We start from the raw sequence: 17,685 nt of genomic DNA, 5'->3' as shown, positions 1-17,685 counted from the left end.
AACTTCTCCCTAGACCCTCACTCTTGACTCTTGAGCCTTCTCCCTTCTCTCGATTTCTCCCTTCTCATGAGCCATTTTTATTTCAATTTTCAGCTTGAAATGGCTTCACCTTCCCGCCCCGCTCGTCATGTCAATGGTCAAGGAAGAAGGTTTGATGATTAGTCATGGTGGGAAGAAGTAAATGCTAACCGCCCATTGAGTGGTGGAGGATCTCGACCGTGGGCTTACAAGCTTTGCCCATACAAGTAAACTAGTGGAGCATCTCAGAGTGCAGCGATGCGGAAGTGTGGAACCAAGACTAAGAGAGAGTGAACACAAAGAGAAGAGAGAGAGAGAGGAGACTGTGAAACGCAGAAAATCTGCAATGAAGAATGTTGTATAGGAATGCAGAAATATACACCGGTGCAGAGAGAATATCTACATATGTCTCTGCCTTGAGGACCTCGATCTCCGTCAGCCCGCATGCTCTGTCACCAGCAAGCTGTCTCTGTCAGATACAAGTGATCACAATGTGCTGGAGGACTTCTATAAATAGCAGCAAAGAAAAGGCCAAAAATGACCAGGTCGGGGTCGGCTGCATTAAATGCAGCCGACTAACATAAATCTGTCCAACTGCATAGCCTGAACTGTGCTGACTGCAGGCTGCCATGTGGCACCTGCGCTGACTGCTAACGTGTCTTGCTGACATGGCGATGACATGTCCTACCTGTTGCACTGTCCAAGGAATGACATCTCTAACACCCCCTCTCAGATCCTAGATAGATCAAAAGACTGAGGGATCTGGCATGTCTCCAAAGAAGAGCCTAGGGAAGTGCCTTCGTGAACAAATCTGCAAGATTATGCTCCGTCTTGCAATACTCCACATCAATGGTCCCATCCAGAAGCTTCTCCCGAATGAAGTGGTACTGGATCTCAATGTGCTTCATCCGGGCATGGAATACAGGATTTTGTACCAAGGCAATGCAACTTTCATTGTCGCACCGCAAAAGAGTAGGATGAGTCTGGGGGCAGCCAAGCTCCTCCAACAATCTCCGAAGCCACACAACCTCACATGTAGTGGAAGACATGGACCGATACTCCCCCTTAGTAGAAGAAAGGGCTACCGTGGGCTGCTTCTTGCTACTCCATGAGATAACACCTGAACCCAAGGTAAAACAACAGCCTCTAGTAGATCACGAATGGTCCACATTGCCAGCCCAATCCGAGTCGCTCCAACCTGCAAGAACAAGATCTAAAACATCTGTACCTGGGGGATAAGAACTCCCTAAGTCAGAGGTCCCCCGCAAAAATCGAAGAATCCTCAAGGCAGCCTACCAATGCACCTATTTGGGTTCACTCATGAATCCCACCAAAAGACCCACAACAAAACAAAGATCAACAAGAGTGTTGAGTAGCCAAATCAAGGAGCCAATCAGCTGACAGTAGCGGGAAGCATCCGTCACGGGAGAAGCTAAGTGTTAAGTGGCCTTCCAATTCGGATCCATAGGAGTAGAAATGGTTTGACAAGTCTCCATTTCAAAATTCATCAAGAGCTCTTGAATGTATCTCTACTGAGAGATGAAAATCCCCCTCTGAGACTGATAAATCTCATGACCCAAGAAAAAATGAAGAAGCCCCAAGTCCGTCATTTCGAACGTCTGATGTAAAGCTATCTTGGTCTCTTGGACCTTCTGTGCATGGTCACCTATAAGAATCAAATCATCAACATACAACACAAACAACACACGACCAACCTCGAAAGTGTGCACATAAAGCTGCGGATCGGCCTTAGAGTGCCAACATCCCAACTTTGACAGAAGGAACGAGTTAATCTTCTCGTTCCATGCACGCGGAGCCTGCTTGAAGCCATACAAGGCCTTCCTCAACCTGTATACTTTCCCATCCAAGGATCCAAAGCCGAAAGGCTACTCTACATAGGTCTCCTCTTGCAAGTCACCATTGAGAAAGGCCGACTTCACATCCAACTAATAGACAGGCCATCTCCTATGGCCAGCCAAGACAAGAACATCTCGAATAGTCGCCATACGAACAGTGGGAGCAAAAATATCATGGAAGTCAATGCCTGGGCGCCGAGCAAAACCTTTAGCAACAAGGCGAGCCTCGTGCTTGTCCAAAGAACCATTGCTAAGGTACTTGGTCTTGAAGACCCACTTGACGCCAATTACCTTCTTGTGAGAGGGACAAGGCACCAGGTACCAAGTGTCATTCCTCTCAATAGCCTCCAACTCAGCTTCCATAGCTTTCCACCAATGGTCAAACTGCAAAGCCTCCTTCACGGAAGTGGGCTCTCGATCGTGCATAACACGGGTCATCAAACAATAGTTAGAGCAAACAAGCTCAGTAGAATGGGCCTAATTCCTCCGTGACCTCCACAGTCCATCCTACAGTTCCCACTCCTCAAGGACCCCCTCGGTCCCTGAATCTCGGAGCGTGTCATGGGCCCAACGAGGAGGAGACCGGATCTCTCCTCATCGCTCTCCATCTCCTAAAGACTCGGGTATATCCACTGGCGAAGCTCCACAGGGGTGGCCAGTGGAAGGGAAGACTCTGAATCAGAAGAAGAATCTCCATCGAGAGGCTCTAGCTTCAAAGGAACTGTCTCGGGAGCCCAACTCTCCCTTGGATCTCCAAGGACGGGTGCTCCTCACCCCCCTCTGTGGCTGGAAGTTCCACGAACCACATATCTTGGCTCGTCTAGACATCCCGCTTGACAGGATCAAACGACCGATAACCTTGGGACTAGGAGTTGTAACCAACAAAAACCTATCGTCTGGAAGCCGCCTCAAACTTGTCACGTTGTGTCTTCAAGATGTGCACACAGGCATCACACCCAAAGATCCTGAAATAAGAGACATCAAGCTTAGTCCCAAAGCAAGCCTCAAAAGGTGTCATCTTATCAACGGCTGAAGTGGGAGATCGATTGAGGGTGTGAACTGTCGTAGCCATTGTCTCGGCCCATAGAAACTAAGGTGTCTGTCGGTGCTCCGTCATGGTGTGCGCCATCTCAATCACACTTCGGTTCTTTCACTCCAAAATGCCATTCTCTTGAGGAGTGTTGGTGTTAGCAAACTCCTGGTGAATCCCCCTATCTACACAAAAACAAGCAAACTCATTAGACACAAATTCACCACCCTTGTTTGATCGCAAGGTCTTCAATCTCCCGCCAAATCGGTTCTCCTCAAAGAGAAGCCAATCCTTGAAGTGGGAGAAAGCCTCCAGCTTCAACATCAAGAAATAGGCCCATGTCATCGTGCTATAGTCATCTACAATCAACGTGAAGTACAAGCTTCCATTCAGGAACTCAATCCTCATCATGCCACAAAGATCCGTAGATATAAGCTCCAAAGGTGAAGTAGACCGCCTTGAAGCTTTGTTGGGAATCGCATCCCGATGCAGTTTGCTACGAATGCAAGAGACACATGGCTGTTGGCTCACCACTATGTCCAGCAAACCTCAAACAAACGATCCTTGCGCCGCCTTCCGAAGGTACTCATAGTTCACGTGGCCAAACCGAGCATGCCATGGCTTGGATCGTGTGTGAGAGATCCTCAATGACCACTAAGTGTAGAAAAGCAGCTGATGAGGATACAGAAACCACTCAAGAATCCTTCGAGTCCTTCTTGGTGTCCTTCTTGTCCTTGTCGGGGCAATCCTTCTTCCAATGACCGATCTTACCACAAATATGGCATGTCAATTCTTTATCCTTGTCCTTCTTGGATTTATTATTCTCCTTCTTTTGGTCCTTCCCCTTCTTCTGAGAGGCTTGACCAACCAATGTCTCCGATTTGGAAGCATTATGTCCCTTCAATTGTTTCTCTTGGTCCAAGACCATAGGAACTAGTTCTTCCCATCGAAGAGTCAACTCCCGCCCTGATGCAATAAGAGCGGAATAAAAAGTACCGAATCATAGTGGCAACTGGGACAATAAAGTGATCACCATGTCTTCGGAGAACATAGGCTTCCCCACATTTTGAACTTGCATTTGAAGCTGCCGAAGCTTGTTGATGTGTTCCCGAAGCAAAGAAGACTTATTCACAGGCAAGGTCTGCATCTGCACCTCCAAAGAAACCCTCTTCATCAGGGTCATCCAGTTATACATCTTGTCAAGCTCCAACCATATCTCTCAAGCCACCGTCAAGTGCTTGATGTGAGCTATTACAGCTCTAGTACAAGACAGAAAAAGAAAAGAACGAATCCGGGCATTCAGTTTGTCCCAATGAGACTGGGCCTTGGTCAACTCCGCATGAGCATTAGAAGAGAGTTTAGACTCATCTCTCACCGAGGGCCCGTTAATCTTCTCCATCACAAGCTCCCCCAAATCATAAGACTCCAAAATGGCCAACATCATCACGCACCAAATGCGGTAATTGTCACCATCAAGCTTTTGATCCGATGGAAGAGCCAGGAGGACAAGCACCTTCCGGTCCATGATCGCCTTGAACTCCAAGTCAGTCTTTGTAGACATTTTCACCTGCAATGTCTGCACAAACACAAAAGCAACCCCCTCTAACAGTGAAGATGCAACCTGCTAGGGCTCTTTCCTTCGCTTCCCAAACCTTCTTCAACCGTCGGAGGCGATGAAAGGGTAAAATCTGCAATGGAAGGCCGAAAACGCAGCCGTCCTGCCCTTCAAACAACAACCACCTGCAGCAAATTCACCAACTGGACTCCTTTCCCGCACGCCCACGCTCGCTTCAGCCATGTTTCAGTGCACAGCCCTCCTGCTCGCCCTCGAATGTTGGAAACACAGCCTTGTGTCGCGTTGAAATCTCCTCTTCAGGTAGATTCTTGACTCAGTCAGTTCAATTTCATTGCTCTGATACCATGTCAGAGTGCAGCAATACGGAAGCGTGGGACCAAGACTGAGAGAGTGAACACAAAGAGAAGAGAGAGAGAGAGAAGGAGACTGTGAAATGCAGAAAATCTGCAATGAAGAATGTTGTATAGGAATGCAGAAATATCTACATATGTCTCCGTCTTGAGAACCTCGATCTCCATCAGCCCGCATGCTGTCTGTCACCAGCAGGCTGTCTCTGTCAGATACAAGTGATCACAATGTGCTGGAGGACTGCTATAAATAGCAGAAAAGAAAAGGCCAAAAATGACCAGGTCAACGGCATTTAACAGCTGCATTAAGTGCAGTTGACTGACATAAATCTGTCTGACTACAGGCTGCCATGTGGCACCTGCGCTGACTGCTAACGTGTCCCGCTAACGTAGCGATGACATGTCCTACCTGCTGCACTGTCCAAGGAATGGCATCTCTAACAAAGCAAACAAGGTAATCCGTTGAACCAAGCATTTCTATTTTGAATTTTTATTAATTTTAATTTTTTAAAGTTACTTAAATATTAGATATAAAATACAAATTGCCACTTGTTCTATTTTATGCATAATTAGATCTGAGCTCATGTCCTACATGAGCCAAATTCAGAGGTATAGTTTTGTCCTAATGTGACCTTGGAGAAGCAAAGGGAGCTTCGTAACTGTGTAGCACGTCAACAAGCTTATCTTGCATCTAGACCACAAAGTGTTGCAATTAACCTTGTAACTTTTGTGATGCCATCCCCATCAGATGTATCTAGAGCAAGATCAGTATCAAGAAATACTACCTCCACACCTACTACAAGCATTGCATCGGCCATGGCATCAACAACGCCACATGTTGCACATAGACATAGCACACTTGATGCTAGTTGGGATCCCAAGAAAAAAGAAGAGGTGGATACATCAGGGGCACATTTTTTTTATCATGACCACATTCCAGCCAGGTTAGAGTATTTTAAATTGATGTGCAAGAAGATTTGTGAGTATAGCGCTTCGCATGTATCTCCATCATCAAAAACCTCTTACGCACCACTTTGCTCGACAAAAGAAAAAGCGCCTTGTTGAGCAAGCAGCAATGACTAGAAAGAGCCTATGGGCTAAAAATGGAGTTTTGTTAATTGCTGATGGTTGAAGTGATACACACAAGCAATCCATTCATGGTATGGTTGCTTATTCTCATGGGAAAATGTATTTCATATCTTCACGTGATGCATCAAAGATAAGAAAGTCGACAGATGTACTTGCAGCAGAGTGGGTTACAAGTATTGAGCTTATTGGCCCAAAGCATGTTGTGGGATTTGTTGTAGATGGAGAGCCCGCAAATAGGGCAACAGTTACTATTAACCATGGATATTATCCGCATTTCACAATTTCATATTGTATGGCTCATTGCTTCAATAACCTACTAAAGGATATTGATAACCTATCATGGATTGCACCTATCATAGAGCAAGGAGCTCAAATGGTTAGCTTTGTTTTGAATCACCAGTTTCTTTGCCATCAATTCTCTTTGCGGTTGAAGAAGACACTTTTAAAATACTCTAATACCAGATTTGCCTTTAACTTATTGATGCTAGACAGATTAAGAGAATGCAATGGTGCCTTGAGGCACCTATTTCTTAGTGATGAGTTCACCTTATCAGCATTGGCAGATACTCCTACAAGTATCTTACGCTTAGAGAAAGCAAATAACTCCACTTTTTGGGATGATATAAAGCAAATAGATGCTATGGTATCACCTATTGTGCATTTATTAAGGGTTATGAATGCTATGCAACCTTGCATTGGCAAGGTATATGAGGCTATGGATAGGCTGAATGAAAAGTTGCATGAGTTGGCACCAAATGATGAGCCATATAAGGAGATACACCATTTAGTTGTGACGAGATGAAACTCCTATAGCTCGTCAGGAGAACGACACTGAGGTTATGGATGCATGGAGACTTATATTGTCTCGTCTAGTGCCTAATCATGGCACTAGACAAAAGATCAAAGACCAGCTTTCATGTTATAGGACCTTTCGGGGTTCTTTTGGTTGTGGGGATGCACACGAGAATTGTTGTAAGATTGGGGCAGTTTTGTGGTGGGAGGACTATGGTTGAATGGTCTTGAGCTACAATAACTAGTCATTCATATTTTGAGTCAGTCAATTAGCTCCTCTTGTTTGGAGCAATTATGGAGTATATGCGCTCACATTGCTTCAAAGAAGAGGAACCATCTGGTGTGGAGAGGGCAAACGATCTAGTATTCATTAGTGCAAATTGAGAACGTTATGTAACAATATGACAACAAAGCCCGATCCCTTCACAGAGTCGAAGATGCAGCAAGAAGAGGAGACACATGCTAATGTTGAGGGAGATGTAGTAGCTTATGGTACACATGATGATGAGGCTGGCACTTCAGGAGTAGCTAGAGCAGCCTCAGATCATGATGATAATCTTTGATTTAGTTTGCTTATCATGAGTCCACTTGAATAGACAGCTTCAACCCTGTTGAATCCAAGTCTTGGAGCTTCCAATTTCTGGCACGCTTCTTGAGGCTGCTGCTAAACCCTAATTTCTGTTGTCTGCAAATTAGGATTTACAGCAGAGAAATCTGAAATTTCTCAACCTCCAATGATCTCAATGCTATAATCTTCGGAGCAGGGCTGTAGAAAGGATGGGAGATGAGAGAGAATGCTGAGGAGAGAGAAAATTCAGACTTCATGAATAACTGAAGAAAATCTGTTATTTACTGTTGCTGCCTTGTCTCAACATCTTGTAGATGTAAAGAACTAAAGAAAATCAGTCATTTACTACTACTACCCTATCTCAGCAACCTGTAGATGCTATCCCCTGCTGTTGATTGGTTTTCTCCTATCCCTAGCTGCCTCAAAAGGTCCTCCAATGGCTGCAAATCAAAGCACCAGCAACTCCTCCCCCTCTCTTGCAAGCTCAATACACTAAAATGCCTCTCTCTAGCCTCTAAAGACGTTTTTCAATCTTACATGAGCATTTTTTACAAGTGGCAACCTTTCCAAATGGTTTTTTCAGTATTATCCATAATTAAATATGAATTTTCAGACTTTAAATCTTAAAAATTAATCTAATAATTATTTCGGTGCCTTGAAAAATAATCTGACTGATCAATAATTAAATTGGCTAGGCAACTTCCATTTCCGAGTGTCTCTACACCATCTTTGACCATCAAATTGGTGTTTAGTACCATTAAACGCCACTACCCTAGTGTCACCAACTGACACTTATGGCCAAATGAATGACCTACGCTAACAACTAGCACTAGATACCACCAAGTACCTGTACGGCATAACTTATAGCAACTTTTGCCTTTGACATCCTGTGATTTCCTTGGATCTCGAGCTTGTAAATTTACTCTAACCCCATTTACGCCTCACATATGCAACATTCACTTAACCATGTGATTAAAAATTAATCCACATGTTAAGTGAGGTTTCAAAAATACATGTCCTCATGACAATAGACAATGGCACTAACTGAAATGACAAAAAATACAATGACATTGCATTCAAAATGATAGGCAAGTACAATGCTTTATAGTTTTTTGGGTAGATAGCACTTTCCACCATTGTGCTTATGGGATTCAGCCCCTTCTCCTGGATTGCTTGCATTTCCCTTCGCCCAACTGCTCCATACAAAGAGGCTACATTGGGTGGGTGTCATTGCCTAATTTCTCAACAAAGGTTACAACTTGTTGCCCTTGTTCAAGCTATGTTTTGGTGCTCCCTCTGCTGGCCAATGTGCACATTGCTAATACACTACTATCCACTGCATTCCAAAGCAATAGCTTTAAAGTATAGTAGTTTCCTTTAGATTCCATCTTCTTGTTGCTCTTCACCAAAGAATTTCAGCATGTTCAGGACCCGCGTCATGCAGTGATCCAATCGATCAAGGAGAGAAGGTTGGGCTGCTCTTCTAGTGCCACATGCTGCTGGTTAGCAATGAGAGTGTGGCTGTCTACTACATTGCATCTTAGTCTCATCTTATTTTATCAGCAATCTTGTTAAACATTTCATCTTCATACTTTGTTTTCAGAGAAGAGAATAATTCTATTAATAAATCCCCTTGGGACAACATATCTCAACACAAAGTACAAAATTAGCCATGTAACGGACTCCCAAAAAACCAATATACAACAAAAGTAAGTATTATATGGCCTAAATGAATATCAATAAGGACATCTATAATGCCAAACCATGTGTGGCTGACAAAGAAAGAAAGTGTCAAAATCCCCAATCCTAAGAACCTCATAGTCTCCAAGTCACCATGTAGCCTTTCCTACCTCCTGTGGAAAGTGTGGATATGTTCAATAAATCTATTGGATGTGTTATGTCTCTTGACATCCAAATGGGCGCTAGTATCATTGCTCACGGTGGTTACGAAGTGACTTAGTGCAAATGCACTAAGGACACTTCGGGGTTAGGGCAGTTGAGCCCTATTTATAGGACTTAAGGCCCTATTGTATTTTTCATTGTGTGATCACCACTCTTGGACTCCTGGCCCATTGGCCAATACATCCATACACCAGGATGGTGTCAGCCTGTTTGGTTGTATGGCTGGGAGGTCCCTTTCATGGTGAGTTTGGCTTGCATCATGTCTTGTGTGCAGGTTGGATCCTAGGGCGACGTTTTAGGATGGCTATATCTATAGACCAAATAATGATGCTAGCTATCAGCTCCCATTTGTGACAATGCTCCTAAGTCTCTCTGGCATGGCAATCTTGCCCAAGAGCCAACCAAAGATGAGATAGGAATAGCTATCTTGTACATCCTTGCATCGAGACGTTAGTGGGCCTCTGTCCATGATCCAAGCAAGGTGTAAGGGCCACAAAAGGAGTCGTTCCTCCACAACTAGCTACAAGTCTCCTTCATACGGGCATGTAAAGGAGCATAGTGCAATATTTTTTATTCAATTTCCAATAAGGTGCAGACTCCAAGCATTATGATTCTTCATTATGACAATGTTTTACCTTGGCTCCTAATTGAGCTGCAAGGGTCTTAAAAGACTGCTTGAGACCTATGTGAATTCAGCGGCAAGATTCAACACAAACTATCAATTGAATTTTCAATCTCTTTGCATGTCAATTAGCTTCAAGCTCTTTTAACACCATTTATGATGAAAAACCTCCATTCTACAAGACCGAAAACATATATGGAAAGTAATTTATGCATGCCATGACGAATGAATGTGATAAATACAAAACAACCATAACCATACCTTGAGCAAGTCAATTTCCTCCTTCGTTGGACAATTTTTTATTAAATTCTCCACTTGATCGATATCTAACATAGAGCCATCCAAAGCCAATACAGCACTCTGAGAAGAAAACAAACACACAACAGAATTAATCTCCACCATCTATCCTACAAAGACATTTAAACTCATGCAATTTAACAAAAATCTAATCCTGCTCAGATATCTCTAACAAGCAGACAAATCTATAGAAAAACGTTGAATCAAAAATCATGGCAGTCTAGACCTAGGAATTGTGGAATGCCAGTGCTGGCTATACTTGCAGGAAGAGGACCACAAAGCCTAGATGCAGTCTGAAGAAGATGGAGTCAGGCGTCTTGTTTAATAAACCAAACTAGCAGGAGTTTTAGTCAACCTGGCTGCTAGGTTCAGCATGTTCCAATCTGCTGAGCTCCGGTCCAACTGCCACACTATCCCTTACCTGGTTTGCCCAGCTGTCCAATTGCATGTCCGCTGCTGTTAGACTGCCTGTCTGCATGCTCTTCCTATGTCTGCCTCAATGATGCTGGTAACCCGTGAGAATTAAAAGCAGACAGGCTGATACCAGCATCTGCCACATCATCAGATCTGATGCTGGTCAACAGTAATAGAAACATGGGACAAGGGAGGGGGGCAGGGCACAAGCAACATTCCAGACTCAAGGAACGGGGACAGGGGGTTGGACAGCATACAGAAAACATATAAAAATTGTGGTAAATAATTATCCTCAGAAATCATACCCTGTTTAAGATCATACAAAAAGGGACACTTTGAACTATGGGGTGATGTGAAGTGTGGGTGTGGGTGGGTTGGTGGGGTATAGGTGCCATCCACAAGGGAACAGGTCCCTTTCCCTATCCCTAGCCGTCCCCTTGTCAAGGACAGTGTTGGGAATAAAGGGCCACCTTGCCTTTTATATGTGCATGGGTGTGAATGCACCCTTAGCACTTGTACTTTTATATATCTATCTCAAAAACCTAAAAGAGGTACACTCCATTGTACCCACACATTGTGCATCTCTCTTACTCTACTACTCTCTATTGCTGCTCACGTTTTTCTCTCTATCTACCACCACCATCACTGACCGTTGCATCACAGCTGCATATGGCTCACTTCAAACTGGTATTAGAGCATCGATTATCGTGAGCACGCTTCCCGGAGTTCATTTGAGCTGTGTTAGCTTATCCCATGTGAAGAAAACAGTAGGTCGTCCACATTTCAGGTCAGAGGCAGCATGCGCAGGTCAGGCGCAGCTGTCTCGGGCAGTCCACAGGTCAGGCGTGACCTGTTTCAAGCGGGCAACAGATATTTCTGTCAGCGCAGGTCAGGTGACAGCTTTCGGGTCATGTTTCAGTCAGTTCAGCAGTCAGGCCACAGCTTCCAGGTCAATGCCGGTTACGCACGGCTATTTGGCAGTCAGGCGATAGTTTCTAGGTCAGTGCAGGTCACGCGCAGCTGCTTGGAAATTCAAGTTTTTTTTCCTGGTAAAAAATCACGTTTTTTTCAAAGGTTCATCCTTTTGGTAAATTTTGCAGCCTGTCACGCACTGCTCAGAACAGATTGAAGAATCTCAGAGATTGTGCATGCATTTACTCCCAGAATTTGGGGCTTCTGATGTATGTATGCTCGGAGATTTTACTTCGCTGAGTAAAATTTGCGAAATTTGCATACATTCAGGTCTCAGAAATTGGGATTTTTCATGTGTTTGTGGAAATTGCACAATGACAAGTACAATTTCTTGAAATCTTGACACATTGGACCTCGGCAATTTGGGGCTTTTGCGAAATTTGCAAAATTTGTGTCAAATTTAGCCTTGAAATGCACTTGCAATACAATTTCTATGCAAATTGAGCACATTGACCCTAGGCAAATTTGGGGCTTTTGCAAAATTTGCAAGATTTGTGTCAAATTTGGTCTTGAAATGCACTTGTGGTACAATTTCTGTGCAAATTGAGCACATTGGACCCTGGGCAAATTTGGGGCTTTTGCAAAATTGGCTTGTGGAATCTACTCGGGAGTTATGTTTGATGCAATTTGAGTAGTTAGAGTAGAGAAATTTTGGGGCTTTTGACTGTGTGGGTCAAATTTGTGCCCGCAGATGCATTTGGAGCAGAAATTGCAGCTAAAATTTGGGCCTTTCTCATGGAATCTGATGTATTAGCCCATGCAACAACTACAATTACTTGTGGTGTGCTGTGGCACACATTTTGTAACTCTGAAATTTGATTTTCAGATCTGAAATTTCTGCAATCGCCTGGTTTTTCATTGCTGCTTGGTACTTATCTTGTACCTTGGTCATTTGTGTGACAATTGGGCTTGTATTTTTTGACTTTTGAGTCAATTTTTGGACTGTAAATCATGGCTGGCAGCAATGATAGCAGCAATCTTTTGCACATCAAGAAGCTTGAGGGTGCACACAACTTTGCTATATGGCAGAAGCAATGCTATAATGTCTTGGTGCAAAAGAAACAGGTGAAGCCAATAAAGATAGAAGGGGTAAAACCAACAACCGTGGATCAAGATGAGTGGGACGACTTAGATGAGCTTGCATGCTCTACCATAGAGCTTTCAATGTCAAACACTCTGCTATTTAACATAGAGAAATTGAATTCTCCTTATGATATGTGGCAAAGACTTAAGGAGTTATACACTCAGAAAAGTGCAACAAGTAAGGTTTATTGGTTGAAGAAATTGATGGACCTTCAATAAAGGAAGGTACATCCATGTCTGTACACTTGAATGAGTTTAACTCTATTTTCAGCCAGCTAGTTGCTTTGACGTTCAACATTGATGGAGAGTTCAAGGCAACATTTTTGCTATGCACTTTGCCTGTAAGGTGGGATACTTTTAGGACAACAATGAGTAACTCCAATGCTATACTGTTATATTCAGATGTGGAGAGCTCTTTCCTCATGGAAGAGCTAAATAGGTAAAATATAGCCAAGTGTGTCTCTGTGGCATGGCCGGTTGGGATACATGAGTCAAACTGGAATGAAAGCACTTTCTTGTTTGGGTTATTTGCCATGTTTGAGGCATGTTGATTTTAACCATTGTGATCATTGTAAATTTGGTAAGCATGCTCAAACATCACATAAAAAGTCTCTTTCATTAAAGTCTTTACTCTTAGAGTTGGTACATTTAGATATATGTGAGATGTCGGGGTTATCTCTAGGGGAAAAGAAATATTTTATCACGTTTGTTGATTATGCCACATGCAAAGTATGGGTTTATCCAATCCGTTGTAAAGACGAGGCCTTAGATAAGTTTTAAAATTTCCTAGCACTTGCTGAAAATATGACCAACAAGACATTAAAGTGTCTTTGCTCTGACATTGGTGGGGAATATATTTCAAAAGCCTTCTAAGCTTTTTGTGATAGCAAAGGGATAAAGAGGGAGCTTGCTGTCCCTCATAATCTGCCTCAAAATAGTGTTGCAAAGCGTATGAATAGGACTATTCAGGAAAAGGTCCATACCATGCTATCTCGTGCTACATTACCCCATGGATTTTAGGCAGAGATTGTTATGGCAGCCATACACTTGATAAATCAATCACCAAATAGGTCTTTGGGAGGGAGAGTCCCTTAAGAAGTGTGGCCGGGCAAGCCACCTTCGTATACACACTTGAGAGTGTTTGGCTGCGAGGCATTTGTGCACATACACAAGGAACAACGCAGCAAATTGAAGCCAAAGTCCTGCAAATGCATTTTCCTAGGATATGGTGATGAGGGTGAAATGGGGTATAGATTATGGGATCCCACGAAAAGGAAATTTGTACGCAACAATGACATTATCTTCCGGAAGATCACATGCATAAACAACCCGAAAAGACTGAGAAAGTCAAGAAGGTTGTGTTCCGAGAAGAGATACCTGTAGGACAACAAAGAGTGCATGTTGTACAGCAGCAAATACCTGCAACAAATGACCCTATAAATGCAGTGAATGATGTTGAAATTGATCAACAAGAAGTTGCCCATGATATACCACAGTTTCAGCAAGAAAATGTGCCATTAGAACATTTTCTTGTTGAACTATTTGAATAGCAAGTTGTTAATGCAAATTTGAAGAATGAACAGCCAGCAAACACTAATCATTGATCTGTAGATCAACCAAAATTACAAAATTGCTGGATAGGTCTGTTCCTGGTACAAATTATGTTGTTGATTATGTCATGTTGCCAGAATGCACTGAACCATCATGCTTCAAGGAAACAATGGATAGAGAGGATAACAGGATGTGGTATACAGCTATGTTGTCAAAGATAGAATCTCTAAAGAAGAATGGCACTGGGATTTGATGCATTTGCCCGAGGGGCAAAAAGTCCTACCATGCAAATGGGTTTACAAGCCAAAGGTCACATATGGAGGCAATGGTACGACAATTACTTTCCACCACCTCCATATTAACACACTACAAAATCTTGGATACATACTCCTACTGTGAGAGATAAAGAAGACCTTTCGATCTGCCCCTGAGTATACGCATGCCATCAATGTGATTTGCCTCACCAAGATCCTTCATGTCAAAACTGCTGTGTAGGTTCTGCTTCAATGTGTCCAAAGCATAAATATCCCTACCGGCAATCAGCATGTCTTTCACATACAAAACCAACATAATAAGGCTGCCATCTATTGCCTTCTTGGTATATAAGCAGTGATCCACTTGGCTTCTTTTGAATCCTTGAGATTGCATGAATGTATTGAACTTACGATACCAATCAGGCGGTGTCTATTTCAGCCCATACAAGCTTTTGTTGAGTTTACATATCATCTTTTTCGATCTATCCCCAAGTATACAAATGCCATGAATGTGATTTGCCTCACCAAGATCCTTCATGTCACAACTACCGTGTAGGTTCTACTTCAATGTGTCAAAGCAGCAATATCCCTACCGACAATCAGCATGTCATCCACATACCAAACCAACATAATAAGGCTACCATCTGTTGCCTTCTTGGTATACAAGCAATGATCCACTTGACTTCTTTTGAATCCTTGAGATTGCACAAATGCATTGAACTTATGATACCAATCACGCGGTGCCTATTTCAGCCCATACAAGCTTTTGTTGAGTTTACATATCATCTTTTCCTTCCACTTAGTACAGAGGACAGCCCTACATCTAATGATGAAAAGGTTGAAATGGCCAAGATTCCGCATGCTTCAGCTATGGGTAGCTTGATGTATGCTATGGTTGCTACCCATCCTGACATAGCATTTGCAATAGAAGTGGTGAGCAAGTACATGGCACATCCTGGCAAAAAGCATTGGGAAGCAATGAAAGGTATCATGAGATATCTTAAGGGCACAAAGGATTTGTGCATTTGCTTTGGAAAGTAGGAGGCATCTGTCATTGGCTTTACGGATACAAACTATATTGGTTCTCTTGACTGCAAAAAGTCTACTTCAAGATATGTATACACCTTCACAAGGGGAGCAGTTTCCTGGATCTCCAAGCTACAGAAGTGTGTTGCATTGTCTACTATAGAGGCAAAGTATGCAGCCGCCACTAAGACATGCAAGGAGACTTTATGGCTTTCACATCTAGTGGAAGAGCTTGGCATTACCGAGATCCCTATCCTCCATTGTGATAGTCAAAGTGCTATCATGCTAGCATAGAGCCTCATCTTTCATGCAAAGACGAAGCGTATACAAGTGAAGTATCACTTTATCAAGGATGTACTTGACAGCAAAAGCATTGAGCTTGTCAAGGTACATACAAATGATAAGTCTGCATATCTTCTCACGAAGGGTCTTCCAGTAGAGCAGTTTGCTCATTGCCGACAAATGATAGAAGTTGGATAGTATATGTATTTCAGTCATGTACATGCTTACACTTAGCTGATTATTTTTCTCAACATTAAAAAACACTGCCTTTGGGTGGAAAGCTATTGGGAATAAAGGGCTACCATGCCTTTTATATGTACACGGGTGTGAATGCACCCTTAGCACTTGTACTTTTATATATCTATCTCAAAAACCTAAAAGATGTACACTCTATTATACCCACACATCGTGCATCTCTCTCACTCTACTACTCTCTGTTGTTGCTCACGTTTTTCTCTCTATCTACCATCGCCATCACTGACCATTGCATCTCAATTGCGTATTGCTCACTTCAGACAACATAGAGAATATTCCCCCGATTGCGGATGTGACACTAAGGCATTTTCTTTTTAGCTCACCATTCCAATGTCCAAAGTGCATGTGTCACCAAATGGTGATACTTTTTGTAATTGTTTTTCTTATTTACTTATATAAATATTTTATTTTTCTTTTCTTTAGTTGTTGCTGTTGCTTCTTACGCCCAAAGTTCTCTTGGATTAAGCCGAGATCTTTGGACCCCAGAATCTGTTCGCGTCATTATCTTCGTTTTTGCAGGAGGATTGATTCTTTGGTCTGTGCCGAGGTCAAAGTTTACACCGATCGTGGAGAATTTTAGACCGGAAGGTTTAAACGAGAAATTTGTTACATGTATGCCATGTGGCACAAATTCCCGAGAGAGAGAGAGAGAGAGAGAGAGAGAGAGAGGATTGCCACCTTCCGCCTGTGCCTGCCTGCTCGCCTGACGAGTGCCGTCTTCCGCGTGTGCCTACCTCCTCGCCTGACGACTGCCGTCTTCCGCCTGTGGTCGCAGAGCAAGCCGCTTCGTTCCGCCCTGCCGTTGCTTGATCCGCCACGTCGACGCCTGAAGACGGCACGCCGTTCGTCTGCACAAACAGGAGTCCCGTTGCAGTCCAGTTGCTGCAGCCAGGTGGTTCCCTGATTTTGCAGACTTCTCTGTGTCAGCGTGCGCGGCTGCCGCAGCCACATTTACGCCTCCCCCGTGTTTCTCCGGTTACCCGACACCCCGGGTCATCTGCGCGTGTCTGCCCGGTTCTACATTGTAGTCCTGTTGCTACAGCCGAGTGGTGCACCCCCTGATCTGTACACAGAGGGAGAGAGAGAGAGAGAGAGAGAGCGACGCCTGAACGAGTGCACGCCTGTTCGCCTGTGGTCCCCTGCTTTTCGTCCGCGGGCAGCGCTAAGGAAGCAGTATGGCTGGCCTGGATATGGATTTTCTAGACCGGACGGTGGCAGCCCTTGGCCCTGATTCCGATACAGAGGAGCCGGAGGATATGGTGCCCTGCACGGAGGAGATGCCTCCGGGTTCTGAACTGCTGCCTGCGGGCAAACGCTCCAAGCATACTTCTGACGAGCCAATGGGTCCTCATGAACGTTCCTATGCGCAGGTTGCCTCTGATCCGGTGGATTCGCAGGAGATTGACTGGGAGCATTTGCTGGACTTTGCCAATACTCTGCTTGGCGATTATGTCCAGCACAACACTGAAACTTTTTCTGACGCGGGAACTGATGATGTGCTGGAAGCCACGGTGGACCCGAAATCAGTCTTGCGGTCCTTCTCGGTGTTTTATGACCGTGCAGTTATACTTTTCTTCACTGGCAGGATCCCAGTGCTTTCACATATTCGCCAGTGGATGTACCATTTATTGCAAGGGGAGTGTGTCGAGGAGATCTTCCTTGGACCTCGCGGCTTTTATGAGGTGCTGTTGAAATCGGAAACACATCGAGCTGAGCTCCTGTCCAAGCTGCCATTATTCTTTGATCGCCGC

At 43.8% G+C, this 17,685-nt stretch overlaps 1 protein-coding gene across 5 annotated transcripts in view; it reads right to left on the bottom strand.

Annotated features, from left to right (window-relative positions):
• The window catches only part of LOC148017154 (formin-like protein 14), a 107,251-nt gene that overhangs the window by 42,919 nt on the left and 46,647 nt on the right, over positions 1 to 17,685 (bottom strand). For all 5 annotated transcript variants that reach the window (XM_087663335.1, XM_087663334.1, XM_087663336.1 and 2 more), the window contains one exon: positions 10,062 to 10,160. In XM_087663335.1, the coding sequence (XP_087519461.1) occupies positions 10,062 to 10,160 (99 nt within the window). The remainder of the gene's footprint in view (positions 1 to 10,061; positions 10,161 to 17,685) is intronic.

The sequence above is a fragment of the Lygodium microphyllum genome, chromosome 22 (genome assembly GCF_053477565.2).
Source record: "Lygodium microphyllum isolate KBCC chromosome 22, Lygodium_microphyllum_v1.1.10, whole genome shotgun sequence".
Lineage (NCBI taxonomy): Eukaryota > Viridiplantae > Streptophyta > Polypodiopsida > Schizaeales > Lygodiaceae > Lygodium > Lygodium microphyllum.
Note: the sequence above shows the minus strand (reverse complement) of the source record. Positions and strands in the feature narration are given on the sequence as shown.